General features: G+C 44.1%; 1 protein-coding gene across 1 annotated transcript in view; it reads left to right on the top strand.

Moving 5' to 3' along the window:
- Nrap (nebulin related anchoring protein) overlaps positions 1 to 15,434 on the top strand; it is a 73,670-nt gene that overhangs the window by 7,066 nt on the left and 51,170 nt on the right. Inside the window, exons 6-14 of the mRNA XM_021218276.2 lie at positions 1,605 to 1,709; positions 2,335 to 2,439; positions 3,530 to 3,637; positions 3,921 to 4,022; positions 7,332 to 7,436; positions 8,320 to 8,436; positions 11,734 to 11,838; positions 13,251 to 13,358; positions 14,231 to 14,335. Coding sequence (XP_021073935.1) covers positions 1,605 to 1,709; positions 2,335 to 2,439; positions 3,530 to 3,637; positions 3,921 to 4,022; positions 7,332 to 7,436; positions 8,320 to 8,436; positions 11,734 to 11,838; positions 13,251 to 13,358; positions 14,231 to 14,335 — 960 coding nt within the window. The remainder of the gene's footprint in view (positions 1 to 1,604; positions 1,710 to 2,334; positions 2,440 to 3,529; positions 3,638 to 3,920; positions 4,023 to 7,331; positions 7,437 to 8,319; positions 8,437 to 11,733; positions 11,839 to 13,250; positions 13,359 to 14,230; positions 14,336 to 15,434) is intronic.

The raw sequence follows: 15,434 nt of genomic DNA, 5'->3' as shown, positions 1-15,434 counted from the left end.
TACAACAAGTCCTTTAAATAATCCTTTATTTTTAAGATGGAGGTAGACAGAACACCGTGCCCCCTTATTGGTCTTGTCAGGATGGCCAACCAACCAACCAACCAACCAACCAACCAACCAACCAACCAACCAAAAACCCTGACAGAGGCAAAGGGGGAAGGTTTATTTTGGCACATGGTTGCAGAGGGTCTATCGGTCATCAAAGTGACTTGTTCACACAGAGAAATCAGGTTAGATCCTGGAGTAGATGGATCTTTCAAAGGCTGATCCCCTGTCAGCTACTTCTGGCAGCTTTATACCCCATCTCCAAAGGCTCGAACCTCAAAATAGCGCCCCACGCTAAGCTAGGGAACAAGTACTCAGCACATGAGCCAGGAAGGTCGTAGTCAAGTTTTAACACTGCTGCCCCACGAGATTCCTATGGGGTCCCAATCTGTGGAACCCAATGCTCAGTTTCCTCACCCATCAAAGACACTGACTAGATGTGATGAAGTCTTTCAATGGGAAGAACCTGGATTCTTATGGTGGACCCACAAGGTTCTTTCTAGCCAGTAGGCAGGGGCAGGGGGCAGGGAGAAATGGGTGGGCAGTGGGACAGGATCAGGCTTGGTTGGGCGTAGTGGAACAGGAGAGGGAGGAGGCAAGGAGAGAGGTGGGGGGCAGTGGGACAGGGCTGGGCTAGGGTGGGTGTGGCAGGACTGGAGAGTGAGGGGGAGAGGGGGAAGAAGAAGGAGGAGGAGGAAGAAGAGGAGGGGGAGGAGGAGGAGGAAGAGGAAGAGGAGGAGGAGGAGGAGGAGGAGGAAAATCTCCTTTTGTTGCTTCAGAAGGACCCAGTCCTGATGGTCTACACTAGACTCTTCACCTCCAGGACTATAAGGGAATGCTTGGACAGGGTAGGAATAGAGAGGACTGCAGAAATCCTTAACTGCAGATGGTATCCCCGCTCCTGCTGTGCACAGCTCTTCTTTGAAAAACCTACTTTGGAAATTACTGTTCGGTTTTGTTTTTGTTTTTGTTTTTTCTCTTTTTCTTTTCTTTCCTTTCCTTTTCTTTTTTTCTTCATGACAGGGTTTCTCTATGTGAGGCTCTCTTAGAACTCACTCTGTAGACCAGGCTGGCCTCGAACTCAGAGCTCCTCCTGCTTCTGCCTCCAGAGTGCTGGGATTAAAAGCGTGTGCCACCACTGCCTAGCTACAGTTAGTTTTTGCAATATTTTCCCCCTTTAGAAAACAGAAAGCGATAGAAACACGAGGTCTTATTCCTCATTAGAAAAGTTAACCTTCAGAGTCACTCAGAAGGTAAGGAGGAAAAATAAGACATGTCCCTTCCTAGGCTGTAGAACTTTCCCCGGAGGCAAGCTCCAGCCTCCTGGATTAATGTCTGTGTTAAGATTCAAGGGCACCCGAGGGAATTGTAGCAGGCTCCCCATAATATGATATAAAAATTGAAGGTTCTCAGTCTAGATGGTGTTGATCAAGTGCCATGTTCTAACTTACCCCAGAAATCTATGTTTCCCACGAATGCAATGAGTCCAGCATCTCTAGTTTGGTGGCAACTTTATGAGCTCCTGTCTGTTCTCATGCTACTGTGGTTCTGACCAGCAGGGGTACACAGAAGACAGTGAACAACAGCAGGGCAAGGGGAGCTTCCCAGCCATGATCACCCCTGCCTACCAAAGGGCCAAGGCAGCCAACCAGCTGGCCAGCCAGGTGAGAGTTCCCGAGCTCACATGTTCCCTTGACGATGCTAACGTTTGACATGAATACAGCCAGCTCTGTGATTCAGGAAAACAATATGAAAAAAAAATCTTGTAGGGTTGTGGGGAAAGCCACACTTTCCTAATGCTGTGCCCTCTGTGCCTTGATTGGGCCACTTTTATGAGGTGTGGAAAAGGCAGGATACAGAGACCTGTAACTTACCCAATGGCTGAAGTAAATGTGTCTGAAGGTTGCTGGTTTTTCTTAGAGTAGATGTGGGCTTACCTGAAATTGGTGCAGCTTGTGGGTTAAGGGCTCGGATTTTAGACACAGAAACTTAGGATTTGAATCCTGACTCTCTCAAACATTCTCTGTGTAGCTCTTGTCAAATGGTAAATAATATTCCCACTGGATATGCCTGTTGAAGGGGTCACAGGAGTTGCTATTTGGTGACATTTTAGAAGTGCCTGGTACTCTGTAAGTTGGTACATCATCAAAGATAATATCTGTGGGTACAGGCTTGGAACAGGGCTATTTTAATGTCTGAAGATGTAGCTTCTAGAGAGCAGTAGGGCAGGGCCCTCACAGAGGCTTGAGGTAGGCGTGGCGCCACTTTGACTCAGTTTCTCCTTATCAGGTGCAATACAAGAGAGGCCACGATGAGCGGGTCTCCACGTTCACTCCGGTGGCGGACACGCCCGAGCTGCTCCGGGCCAAGGCTGGGGGACAGCTTCAAAATGACGTAAGAAACGATGCGGGAGGGCCAGGGAGATGGGTCAGTGGACACTGACACACAAGCACCAGGACAAGACTTTAGACTCCCCACACCCCTTACAAAAACCAGACAAGGATGCTGCTTTGCCTGCATCCCAGAGCTTGGAAGGCAGAGACAGATGCTGGGACAAGCTGGCTTGTAGAGAACATCATCCCTGCCTCCATACATAAGGTGGAAGGAAGATGCCAAATGTCAACCTCAGGCTTCTCTATGTAAGCTCACACATATGCAAATGAGCCTACACTGTGTGTACTTCATGTGAACATACATGTGTACCGCACATACTCGCACATACAGACAATTCAGTCAAATGCACAATGATCCTTAAGACCCCCTCCTTGTTGTTATCTGGGGGGGGGGGAGGAAGAATGGAGGGAGAATCCTGGTCCTGCCCAGGTACCAGGAAGATGTTCCTGAGGTCACATGCCAAAAGTCAGCCCTCACAGGACTTGCAAAAACTCTTTAGACAGAAGCCATTCCATTATATTTGAACCAAGCCAGGCATATCAGATGCTGGTGAGAGAAACCCCTTCAGCCACTGCAGACCTGATACTGACTTCTGAAGGGGCCCACCACGTCCCTTTTCTCAGCCCACAAGTTCCACATTGTGCTAAGTCCACGAACCAAGTGTGGGTCTGAATGGAAGGTTGGAGCACAACCCCAGCTTCACAGCCCCAGCTTCACAACCCCAGCTCTGTGCTCAGATGTGGTCTCCACCTGCCCTGGCTGAGATCTGTGTCTGACATGCCCACTTCCTCTCCCAAACGTGACATCAGCAATTCAGCTCCAGCCCCACCCCTGGCCCATACCAGATGCAACACAAGGACGTGCCAAACCCCACACTGTGTGTCTTCAGGAGCCAGGCATCATGCTGAGTATTGGGAATGAACAGGAAGCTAAGATGTGTGAGGCCCACCAAGCTGTAAACTGTTCCATACATTAAGAACCATCCAAGGAAATAGGCAGAGGGACTTCCGGAGCTCTGAGAGGACTCCCGCTCAGATCCCCTAGTACAACCGCAATAGGCCATTCAGTTTTTCTCTTTTTAATTTTCCAGGTGAGGTACACGGAAGACGGTGGGCAGCAGAGAGGGAAAGGCAGTTTTCCTGCTATGATCACACCAGCTTATCAGATAGCCAAACGGGCCTCTGAGCTGGCGAGCGATGTAAGTACCTTGGTCGTGTTGTCTTGTTGAGGAGGAAGCAGGAAGTTAACCTGGTTTGGGAGGTCCAACTTCCTGTCTGTTTTTATATGTTCCTAAGAGGCAAGAAGTACCTTTTCTTCATAGTTGTCATTTTCCCCATGACAGTGCTACTTCTGTCTGCGGCATTCTCCTTAGACCTAAGCAGAGACTGAAGATGCCACAAAGCATTGTTTGTTTGTTTGTGTTTTTTACTTTTGTGGTTCTTATATTGGTACTCATTGAGTTTTTTTGTTACTTCTAACAGGTGAGGTACCATCAACAATATCATAGAGAAATGAAGGGAGTGGCTAGTCCTGTTGGAGCTGAGGGCGGGATGACAAAGGACTCTGTAGACCGATGTGGCCAGGTACATGACACTTCTGGGAGCTGGTCTTCTCCAAGGCCAGCTGTTTGTTCCCTACAGCTGTGACAGTGATGGACACGTGATCAGAGTTTGGACTTGGTTCAGGCAGTATACAGAGCTCAGCTCTATACAGAGCTCAGCTCATCTGCTTAGGCGACAGATCACAAGTCCTTAAAAAAGAAAGAAAACCTATGCTAGTGTGGTGGTTTGGCCAATAAGAGGACATTTCCATCTGTTCATTGGAAAACTGTTACTAGGAATCTGATTGGTTGAGTTAGGTCACCACTGCGTGAGTATTGACAGGACGCAAACGTATGCCTTGAGGGTCTGAGCAGATAGCTTAGTGGGTGAGAGTGGTTGGGGGGTCAGTAGGAAGATTTCAGTTCACATTTCCACCATCCATGTTTTTTTTTTTTTAAAAAAAGGGAGGGCTGGAGGGAGAGAGAGAGAGAGAGAGAGGGAGGGAGGGAGGGAGGGAGGGAGGGAGGGAGAAAGGGAGGGAAGGAAGAAACGCTGTAAATTGCATGCACAGCTGTAACCAGTGCAGGGTGGAGTGGTGGGAATTGCTGGGTTTTAATGCCTGCCAGCTTAGCTCCAATTTCAATGAAAGACCCTGTCTCAAGGGAGTAAGGTAGAGCATGACAGAGCAGGATGCTAGAAGTCCTCCTCTGGCCTCTGCACCCTTGCACATGTACACATACATGTGCACATTCAGAACACACATGCACACGGGCGCGCACACACACACACACACACACACCCTGAAGATGCATATCTTGAACGATATTGAGTATTTCTCTAAGTGACGGGGATTACTTTCTTAGGATGTAAATATTTCACCTCGGTTGCTAGATGAAGTGGTGTATTCACAAGCCTTGTGCCCCGGTCCATTTTTCATTGGGACTATATCAGGTCATAGAGTAGAAAGGTCAAGATAACACACTCAGTGTGACTTATTCTCACACTCCTGTGCTATCAGAAAGTCATCATGACAAAAAGGAAGCACTATTCTTTTACAGTCACAGGTAAAAATATTGGAAGTGTGTGAGAATGTGAGTGTGTATATGTGTGAGTGAGTGTGAGACTGTATGTGTGTGTATAAGTGTGTTTGCATGTGTGAGTGTATGTATATATGTGTGTAAGTATGTGTAGGTACATGTGTGTGAGTATGTGTGTAAGTGTGTGGTTGTGTGTGTGAGAATATGTGTGATGTGTATGTGTATAAGTGTGTGTGTAAGTGTGTGTGTTAATGATACATTCAATGAGGTTAAATGGTTAATAATTTTTCTTAACTATTTGGCAGCATGCATGAACTACATAGCAAACCACAAAGAATCGATTCTTCCTCTTTAAGAAAACCAAGTCACCACAGGTGGGCATATGCCCACCTGACTCTTGGAATGCATGTGAATATAGGTTTGAACCCTTTGCAAAAGTGTCTGCCTGAGCAAGAAATGCTTTATTTTGAATTTAAAAGGCAGTTTAATCAAATCACAAGCAAACTGCAGGCATCTTATTGTATTAAACTCAGTGCGATGTACACTTACTTATCCCATAGTTTGGAAGATGCAGAAAAATGTCTATGAAGCTGTTTCTTTTTTTTCAGCACACACACAAACAAAACACCTAGCAGGAGCTAAGTGTGGTGTCTTACATCTGTAATCCTACAACAGGAGGCCGAGGCAAGAAGGGCTGCCATGATTTTGAGCAGGAAAACATAGTGAATCCCAATCTAGTCTGGGCTACACAGTGAGATCTGTCTTAACAAACATAAAACAGAGCAGAAAACTCTTGCTTTGATATTTGGCAAAAAATATCTAGTCTGTATTTTCACCATCTTCCTACTCCTAGTTATATCATAGGCTTAATTTCATTTGTGTTCACCCAACTTGAAAAACCACAAAGCCCATTATCAAAGAATCTGAGAACCTTCTCCCCCTCTGCCCCCCAAACCTTTTTCACTAATTATGTTTGACCCAGAACATTCTCTCAGCCAAGCAGGAAGGAGAGCTTAATCAATTTTCATTTGGGGAGAGGGCCCAAAGGAAGCCTGGACGCTAAGTTGGCCCGTCGCTGGCATGTAATTTGGTAGTGTTCTAGTAGGTCCTGGTCATTAGCGCACATGCTGACGGCAGCAATGCCCAGTCTTGATGATGACACACTCGGGGATCAAGGTGGGTGCTGGATGGCGCCGTCAGCGCTGTGGAGGGCGCTCAGTCTACTGTGGTGTTTTGCTGTTTTGATTTAGCAAGACTTGTCAGGGTATGGGTAGGATGGAGTTAGAGGCAGGCAGGTGGGTAAACAATACATATCTGTAGTGCCTCAAATACCACACAGCTCATTCTTGCTAATGACTATACCTATGAAAAATCTACACTATGCAAATTTGTTATTCACAACCAAGCAATTCCCCAATAGAAGTTAGTACCTTACAAAAGACACACATACACACACACACTTTAAAATGAAGTTACCAAAACTAGAGAGCAGAAAACCCAAACCAAGCAACAACAAGATCTTTTCCCTTCTCTGAGCTTACCTTTTTTCTCCCCCTTCTCCTCCCACTTACATTTGATCCAAACATTCTGGCATCCAAGCAAAAACAGAGGGCTCAAACTTACCAATTTTCATTTTGGTTGTAAAAAGGGGCCTGGCTACTTAGATTCGATCCAAGTATTTTACTTAAGGAAATGTGTTCGTTAGAGTCTCCCATGGGTCTCTTGAAGGTAGGTTCTCGACTCAGAGGAGGTCCCAGGCAGAGTGCTGTGATCCTGGGGTTCTGAGACTGTCTCCTGCACAGGCCAGAGTGCAGATAAAGAGGCAGGTGTATGTATGCATGTATGTATGTATGCATGCATGCATGTATGATATAGTGTATGCATCTTTGTATGCATGTATATGTGGTATGGTGTACGTATGTATGATATAGATAATGTATGTATGCATGCATGTATGTATGATAGTGTATGCATCTATGTGTGCCTGCATGTATGTTATAGTGTATGCATCTTTGTATGCATATGTATGTGATATAGTATATGTATGATATAGAGTATGTATGTATGATACAGTGTATGCATGTATGTATAAAATAATGTATTATGATATAGTATATGTATGTATGTATGTATACATGTATTTATGATATAGTGGTCCAGGCTCCAAGCTCTAGTATTTTATTTACCACATGTACATCTCTGGCAGTCAGCGTGGATGAGCTTTTCTGAGATCAGACTCTGGGGCTCTCACTGCTGACCCCACCTGTGCCAGGAGGGACACATTACTGATCAGAGTTTCTGATTGGCTCACCAGGTTTACTCAGAAGAGTGTGATGAACCCAGGGGAAAGGGCAGCTTCCCGGCCATGATCACCCCAGCGTATCAGAATGCCAAGAAGGCCAATGAACTTGTTAGTGACGTAAGTGCTGGCAGAGCCACTGAGGTGTGGACTATGGGATGGTGACAGCCACACTTGCTGAACGCCAAGCACAGGCACACATCTCCTAGAGCCAAGCAAAAGCAGACTGCTAGGCCAGCCTCTGGTCCAAACTCAGAGCGTCTTATTGATCTGTTCATGGACTTTGATTGTGTTATCTGTTTGCATGGAAATGCAGTTGGACAAAGTGATCTGCTCACTTAGGTCATTTTCAAAATGTACAAATGCTGGTGCAAGCAGGTCAGCGGGGATGAGGGAGCCTTTACCAAAATGCCAGTGTGAGACTGAAGGGAAAGCTCACTGAAGAAGTCATGTATTATCAAATTGGGTGTGACCCAGCGAGTGATAAGTTTATTTAAAGAATGTTAGGCAGCTGGCAGTCGGTCCTCGAGAGACGAGCTATAATTAAACTTGGTAGAGTGTGGTGTTCACCACAGTTCTTAACATGCCAGCTTGGACTGGTCCCTAGCATTCATTCTTTTTGCCACTGTTCAGTGAGTACCTGGGTACCTGGAACAGTGCCACCTTTGCCCTGAGATGGGAAATGCAAGGCGTTACTCCTTCCTCTGAGACACTGCAGAAATGGTGTTGAAATTTAGGGCAGATTGTGTTTGGATTTTATTCTTTTAGCCACGGTAGCCTGTAGAACTTATCTCCTTTCTCCAGGCAGTGTTGGAGTGCAAAGAACGAGAGGTGCGTGGACAGAGCCAGGGAAAGCTTTAGCACAAAAAGAATCAAGTAGTTTCTAGATTTAATAGGAGAGTTTAAAAAGCCCATAGGAACTTTCCTTCCTTTGGAGAGTCCTACTGAGTTAATCTTAACGTGGCAACCACAACTCCAGATTCCCCTTGTGTGTTTCTTTCAGATAAAATACCGGCAGGACTTCCATAAGATGAAAGGTGCAGCACATTTTCACTCCCTTGCAGCCCAGGACAACTTGGTTCTTAAGCGAGCTCAGAGTGTGAGCAAGCTTGTGAGTGAGGTGAGTACTGGGGAGAGCTATACTTCTGTACTGTCCCCCTTTTCTCTCAGACAGTGAATGCAGTGGCTTTGTTTAAAAATAATGCAGCTGGTTGTGGCACCTATCTATAACCTATATATATCACACACACATATACACACACACATACATATACATACATACACATACATACAGACACGCATACATGCATAAATAACTTGACAGGTAGGGCAGGAAGATCAGGAGTTCAAGGCCACTCTAGGCTATATAGTGAGTCAGAGGCCAGCCTGTGCTACATGACATCCTGGCTCAAAACAAATAAATAAAATGGAACCATGCAGACGGTCCTCATGTTGCCAGCTTCCAAATAATGCACCAAATATAGAACCAGATAAATGAAATCTTTCCCTGTTGGCTTATAACTTTCTTACTAAATATTCAAAAGTCCTAGTCAACAGATTTATAGTTGTTAGAAAGAGCACTAGAGGATGCAACTTTTAGAGATTTGTTTTTATCTTTAAACCTGTGTGTGTGTGTGTGTGTGTGTGTTCACATGTGTGTGTGTGCATGTGAGTGCAGGTGCTCTCAGACTCCAGAAGAGGGTGCCATATCCCCTTAAAGCTAAAGTTATAGGCAATGATGCGCTGATCAACTTGGGAACCAAACAAAATGGTCCTCTGGAAGAGCTGCAAGCACTCTTAACCTCTGAGACATCCCTTATTGTTACATTAGTGTGGAATCAAAGTCTAGACTGTCTTAAATGCCATATTTCCCTTATCACTGGAGTCACTTCAGAGAAGCTGTATCTATTACCTGAGTTCCCCTTTCCTTCCAGCCTGGCCTAGCTGCTGGAGGGTGCACGTTGTTTAAACCACCCATGCTTAAGCCTTTCTGAAACAGGGCTGGTTGGCAAGGACATATGTCCTGGAGCTCCCAGGAGCCCCAGTGTCCCTTCACAGTGGCTCCTGCCATTTGCACTGCTGTTCAGTACTTGAAGATCTTTGAGTGGCGTCTCTGACAAAGGGGAAGAATTTGTGGCTATGAAAAATGTTCCTGGACATGTTCTCTGTGATGCTAACGCTGAGATGTAAATACCTTAGAACATTCTGTTACTTCTGATGGTCAGGCCCTAAACTCAAACCGAGCTGATCGATGATGACCCTTTAAATGCTCAGAATCATACTTTCCCGAGCCCCATCAAGAGACCTGGACACTTTGAAGGAGAAAGTTCAGTGGTGAGAGCTCAGGCTCTGCACTGATAGACGTTCTAGATGATTCCTGTACTCTAGAGCAGATGTCAGCACACTGTGGCCTCACTGTCAGATCTAGCTCATGGCCCAAATCCAGCTCAGGGCCTTTTTTTTTTTAAATAAAAAGTTGTGTTTGGGACCCAGCATATTGTCTCTGCTTACATACTGACCTTGGGTCATTAGGCTCACACAGCAAATTCAAGCACTTGACACTGAGACTGTGTGGAGGGGAAAGCCTGAAACATTTGATCTATCTTGTGAGCTATATAATATATAATAGTGACTGTATCAATATATAATGAATAGTAATATATAACATGTGATATATATATATATATATATATATATATATACACACATATATAATCATTTTGTTAGCTCTGGTAGACCTTTGCAATCATTGGGCCATTCCTTTTTCATAGGCCTAGAAAAGGAAAGAGTCCGACCTGATTTACTGAATGCAGGGACAGAAGTAGAACCAGAGTCCATTGGGTAGGTGGAGTTCAGGGACAGTTCAACCACCCAGGAAGTGTATACTGCCTTTTTCTGTGACTATACATAACTGACCAGACATATGAGTATCAAGACACATTTATAGGGTCTGGGGAGATGGCTCAGTGGGTAAAGTGCTTCCTACACAAACACGAGGACCTGAGTTCGCATCCCTAGCACCCAGTTAAAAGCCAGAAATGATGGCACAAACTTACAAGTTCGGCACTGTGGGCAGGGGGGTGGTGGTGGAGTGGGGAGAGCAGAGGCAGCTATGTCCTGGGAATTTGCTCTCCAACCAGTGTGGCTGAAGCAGTAAGTTCCAGGGTCAGCAAGAAACCATGCCTCAAAAAAGTAAGTTAGAGAGTAATAAAACATGCATTTAATACTGACCTCTGCCCTCCACACACACACAATTGAAATGCTAAGCCCTTTAATATATTTTATGTGGATGTGCGTGTGCCTGAGTGTATGCTTTTGCACCATGTGCCTGCCCAGAGATCAGAAGAAGCATCGGATGCCCTGGAACTGGAGATCCTCCTTGTGGGTGCTGGGAACTGAACCCAGGCCCTCTGCAAGAGCAGTGGCCTCTTAACCCCAAGACATCTTTCCAGCCCCCACTTTAAAATAAGGATGTAGCTCCAGAGTTAAGGCTCAGACGCATACATGGTGTTACACTTTTAACTATATATCATATTGTCAGCATTAAAGTGAGCCTTGCATACCTTAAAAAGGCACAGCTCTCCTGTGCTGTTTGATCAAGGACTAAAACAATTTGCATTGTATTTCCTCTGATGAGCCATCCCAAGGGTGCTTTCTATTTCATTTTGCCCTTATGATTACCCAGTGAGATGAGCCAGCTCTGTCTCTCCTAATGGTACTCACCATTAGCTGTTTTCTGCAATTACATGATAACAGCCTCACATCCCGCTCCCAGGCACCCAGAGAACTCAAATACCAGCTCATCTTGAATTAAAGATGGCCTGCCTTGGAGTGGGCTCCTTTATGATATTGCTTTGTAAAGTGTTTCTGTTAAGATTTCTTGACGTGTTCACAGAGAGACACGCACGTGAGTCTACAGTGGGAGGAGTTTCTTAGGTGGACTTGTCTATGTAGCGGGCTCCCAGGAGAAACGGGGCATGGCTAGAAGTCTAGATGTCACATAAACAGCCAAGATATTTTACCCCAAGAGTACCCATGCCATTTCTAAGGGTTTTTTTTTTTGCCACCATTATTATTGTTATTAATTGAAGCTGTAGGGAAAACACAGAGCCTCATATGGGGAGACTCTGTCCTGAGTTAGACCCTAACCCCTGTTTTACAGTTCTTGATCTGTATGAAGCACTAGAGTACCTGTCATTGAGAAGGACTGTGTATTTGTCATTTTCAGGGTGAAATAACTTGCTTTGTTATTTATTTTTATAAAGGAAAGCAGCATATGCTTCCAGTATTCTCTGCCCTACTTTAAGTCTTGAGTTAAAAGTTTTGTTAAAAAAAAATCCCAATCAAACCTTGGGGATGTTTTGGAGAATGGCTTCAGGGGTGGTCCTGTTAAGCACCCGGTGTTTGGCCTTCCAAGGTGGAGTACAAGAAGGGCCTGGAGAATAGTAAAGGTCACAGTATCAACTACTGTGAGACACCCCAGTTCAGGAATGTGAGCAAGATCTCAAAATTCACCAGTGATGTGAGTCACTGCATCAGCATGCTTTGTGGGTTGAGCATCTGCATCTCCTGAGGGATGAGCTTTGTGACTAGATCCCCGTGTCTCAGAGAAGCATGGCCTCTCGGGTGCATGGTACATTGAGTTTGGTTAGGAGTGCCTGCTGGGATTAGTCTGTTTATTATCAGATGATGTCACGCCCCAGTGTTTCCCTGCTTGCCCGTATGTGACTGAGCTCTCAAGGCGGAACTGTGTTTGTGGATCCTGTGTGGCTCAGCAGCTGTTCCTGGTGCTGAATGCTAGTCTGGGAGACTGATGGAGCATGCAGCGTCTCTTCTCACCGTGACTTTGTGCTTCTGAGTTAATGTATGATCTCACTTAACAGAGAAGGCTGAAGAGCCAGATAAGATTTCCCCACTTTACCTATGACCAGATGTATGCTAGAGTATCATTTACAAATTTAGGTGTTCTCAGAGAAGATTTGAAGATATATACATCCCCATTTTGATTTTCCTTTTCTTTGATGAGCAACGTTTAGGGCAGGACTCATTTTTCTATTGGTTGCCATAGTGATCAATTTTTACATCATAAAATTTGATCAAATTCCATTCCTCGTGTATAATATCCACTGGGGATTGGTTCAAGACCTCTTGGTAGGTACTGCAATCCTCCTCGGATGCCAAGTCTCTTATATAAAAATGGTGTAGCGATGGAGCCTAGCCTTCACATAGACTTCAGGTCTCTCCAGATTATTTATGATAACTGATGCATCAATAGTATTACCTAAATGGTAATGCTGAGCTATTAATGGAGAATCAGTGAGAGAAAAGCCTCCACATGTTTCCTACAGATACAATCGTCTTGTCATATGTTTTCACGTGTCTGCTTGAGTCCACGTGTGTAGCTCCTAATGGATGTAGAGGGATGACTGCATTTAGACAAAGAAGCAATAACTTGTAATGACTTGACGTGTGGATCAGGACCACACAACCAGAGCTTGCAATGGTTGTCCATTGCCAGCTCCATACTCTTGCAGTGAGTTTCCATACCGGAAAAGTATGGTAAATTTAAAAGTAAACATCTAAAAATAAAAATAAAAATAAAAAAACAAAACACATGCCATCTGCCTAGATGTTCCCCACGACAGATGGACTTGGTGTTCCCCAGGACAGTCTGCCTTGGTGCTCCCCAGGACAGTCTGCCATGATACTCCCCAAAACAGTCTGCTTTGGTGTTCCCCATGACATGTACTTCTGTGTGCTTGTCTGCCTGTCATTCCTCAAGTTCTTGTGCTTTTTGGAAATTTAAGTTGTTTAAAAACAAGGTTTTTTTTTTTTTCCAATAGTGCAATCCTGCTTATATTTAGACTTAGACCATTAAGACCGTTTACCTTCATCTAGTTGGGAAATTTTCATGAAAAGTTTGTTTCCTCATAGAATAAATATAAAGAAAATTATCAGACCCAGCTGAGAGGCCACTATGATGGAGTCGGCATGGACAGACGCATGCTCCACGCTCTCAAAGTTGGCAGCCTGGCTAGCAATGTGAGTTGTGTTTAAGGGAAAGTGGGAATCAGCTGGTTGGGGTGCGATTCCTTTGGCCAATTTCTTTTAAAGCCTTTTTTTTTTTTTTTTAAATGTGGGTGTTTCTATTTGTAAAAATAGGCCCCCGCAGATCTTTAAATGTTGACGAATGTAAAGAATTATGAGTCTTTAAAACTTCCAGGGGCCCAGCCAGAGCCAGTTAGTGTGCTTTGGCTAGAAGGATCTGTTATCATTGATTCAGTGTAATATAACGCACCACTTCTGAATGATACAGTAAAATGGACCAGTGTGATTCCTATTGGAAATACTGTGGGATTTCAAAGCTCTTGTGAAGGAGAGGTAGTTACTTAGGGGGGACTTTGTTTTTCATTGAAGACATGCTGTGGCCATGCAATAGGGTAATGGGGTTGGCATGGAGACTAGCTCACAGATAAGAAAAGACTGCATTTTAAACCTTGGAGGTAATGAGTACTTATAGAAGACCTATTTCACATTCCTCTGCCCAAGGGTACTGATGTTGACTGATGTTAGAGCAATAACTAAACTGCTCTGAAGTGTTTAAGTTTTCATGGTCTTTAAGTTTTCCCAGAAACACTACCATTGTATAACTGTGCGTAACTGTGCGTTTAAAACAAACATGAGAGCCTTTAAAAAGAAAGATAAAACAAATGTACTACAGATGGAAGTTGCCTAAATTTGAACTAATTAAGAGTAATTCGAATTTGTTAAAGGCAAAAGTGTGAATGCCATGTGGTTTTCTTTAGAGGTGATGAAAGCAAATTAATTTTGTTTCTAATTATTAGAAATATTTATAACATTCAAAAACGGGTTAGGGGGAAGTGGGACTGATCCCTCTTTTCTTTGGGTTTCAGGTTGCCTACAAGGCTGATTATAAACATGATGTTGTGGATTACAACTACCCTGCCACTGTCACTCCATTCTACCAAACGACAATGAAGCTGGTTCCCCTGAAGGATGTGAGTCCCCACCACCCTTCACTCTATGACTTGCTGTGGAGGAAGGCTTAGGCAGAAAGATGGGAAGGAAAATCTCATCAATATATAGGAGATCAAAGGGGCTAGGAATGGGGCCCATCCCTCCTCTGGGACGTCCATGCATGCATGACTAGAAACTTACTTTCTATGTAAAATTTGGGTGATTCTGCTCTTGTCTTGAAAATATCCTAAAGTTCAAATTCTCCTCTCAGAATTTGGAGAGCTGGACACGTTTACAATAATTTTTCCACAGCAATAATGACCTTTAAAAAATTAGAACTTAGTATGTTAAAGAAAAAGTAGGTATAAATTAAGAGCCAATGGTAATGTTAGCTATAGCTTTTTCTCAGGGGGCATGTTGACAAACATAGATAGATAGACAGGCAGGCAGACAGACAGACAGATGAGTAGCTAGATTCCTTACTTATTACAGGAGTGAGAGTATTTATAGGCATCCCAAACAAAATAATACAATTGATTAAAATTATTATTTTGGTATGCAATAATTGTATTGTGTGTTTAGTATTAAACTTTTAAAATACAGAAAAAAGCATGAAGAAAAAGATAAAATAATTCACTTGCTTAAAAATGAGCTGACCTCATAGTTAGCCAGAGAAGGCAATCTCTAGTCTACTAATTACTTAATAGATTAGGTTATTCTGCCTGTTCTCACTGACTGCCCAAGGTGCTTTCCTCCAGCTCCCATGGGCTCAGCACACCACCAGTGACCAGCTGGGGTTTCTTGCTGCTAGACAGGACTTCACTGCCCTCCCTCTTTTTGGGGGAGAGTAGACATGGTGAGATTGGTTGTGCTGGATCTGAAACAGTGTCTAGACCACGGAGGAGTAAGAGCTGGTAATGACAGCTTTGTGCGTGAACAGGGCTTTGCAAAAGTGAATGAATGAAGCAGGCGTTGAGAACCCACAGGACAGAAGAGACCAAGCTTTGTGCTTCTCTTTCCCAAGGAGTTTTGTTTAGTTGACTCTCTTGTATCCCAATGAAACCAAAACATCTTTATTTTTGGTCCCAAATACTTCATAAGCTATGTAGCAATTAAAAGTAAAGTCGTGAGTTGTGTGCT

This window comes from Mus pahari, chromosome 1 (genome assembly GCF_900095145.1).
Source record: "Mus pahari chromosome 1, PAHARI_EIJ_v1.1, whole genome shotgun sequence".
Classification (NCBI taxonomy): Eukaryota; Metazoa; Chordata; class Mammalia; order Rodentia; family Muridae; genus Mus; species Mus pahari.
Note: the sequence above shows the minus strand (reverse complement) of the source record. Positions and strands in the feature narration are given on the sequence as shown.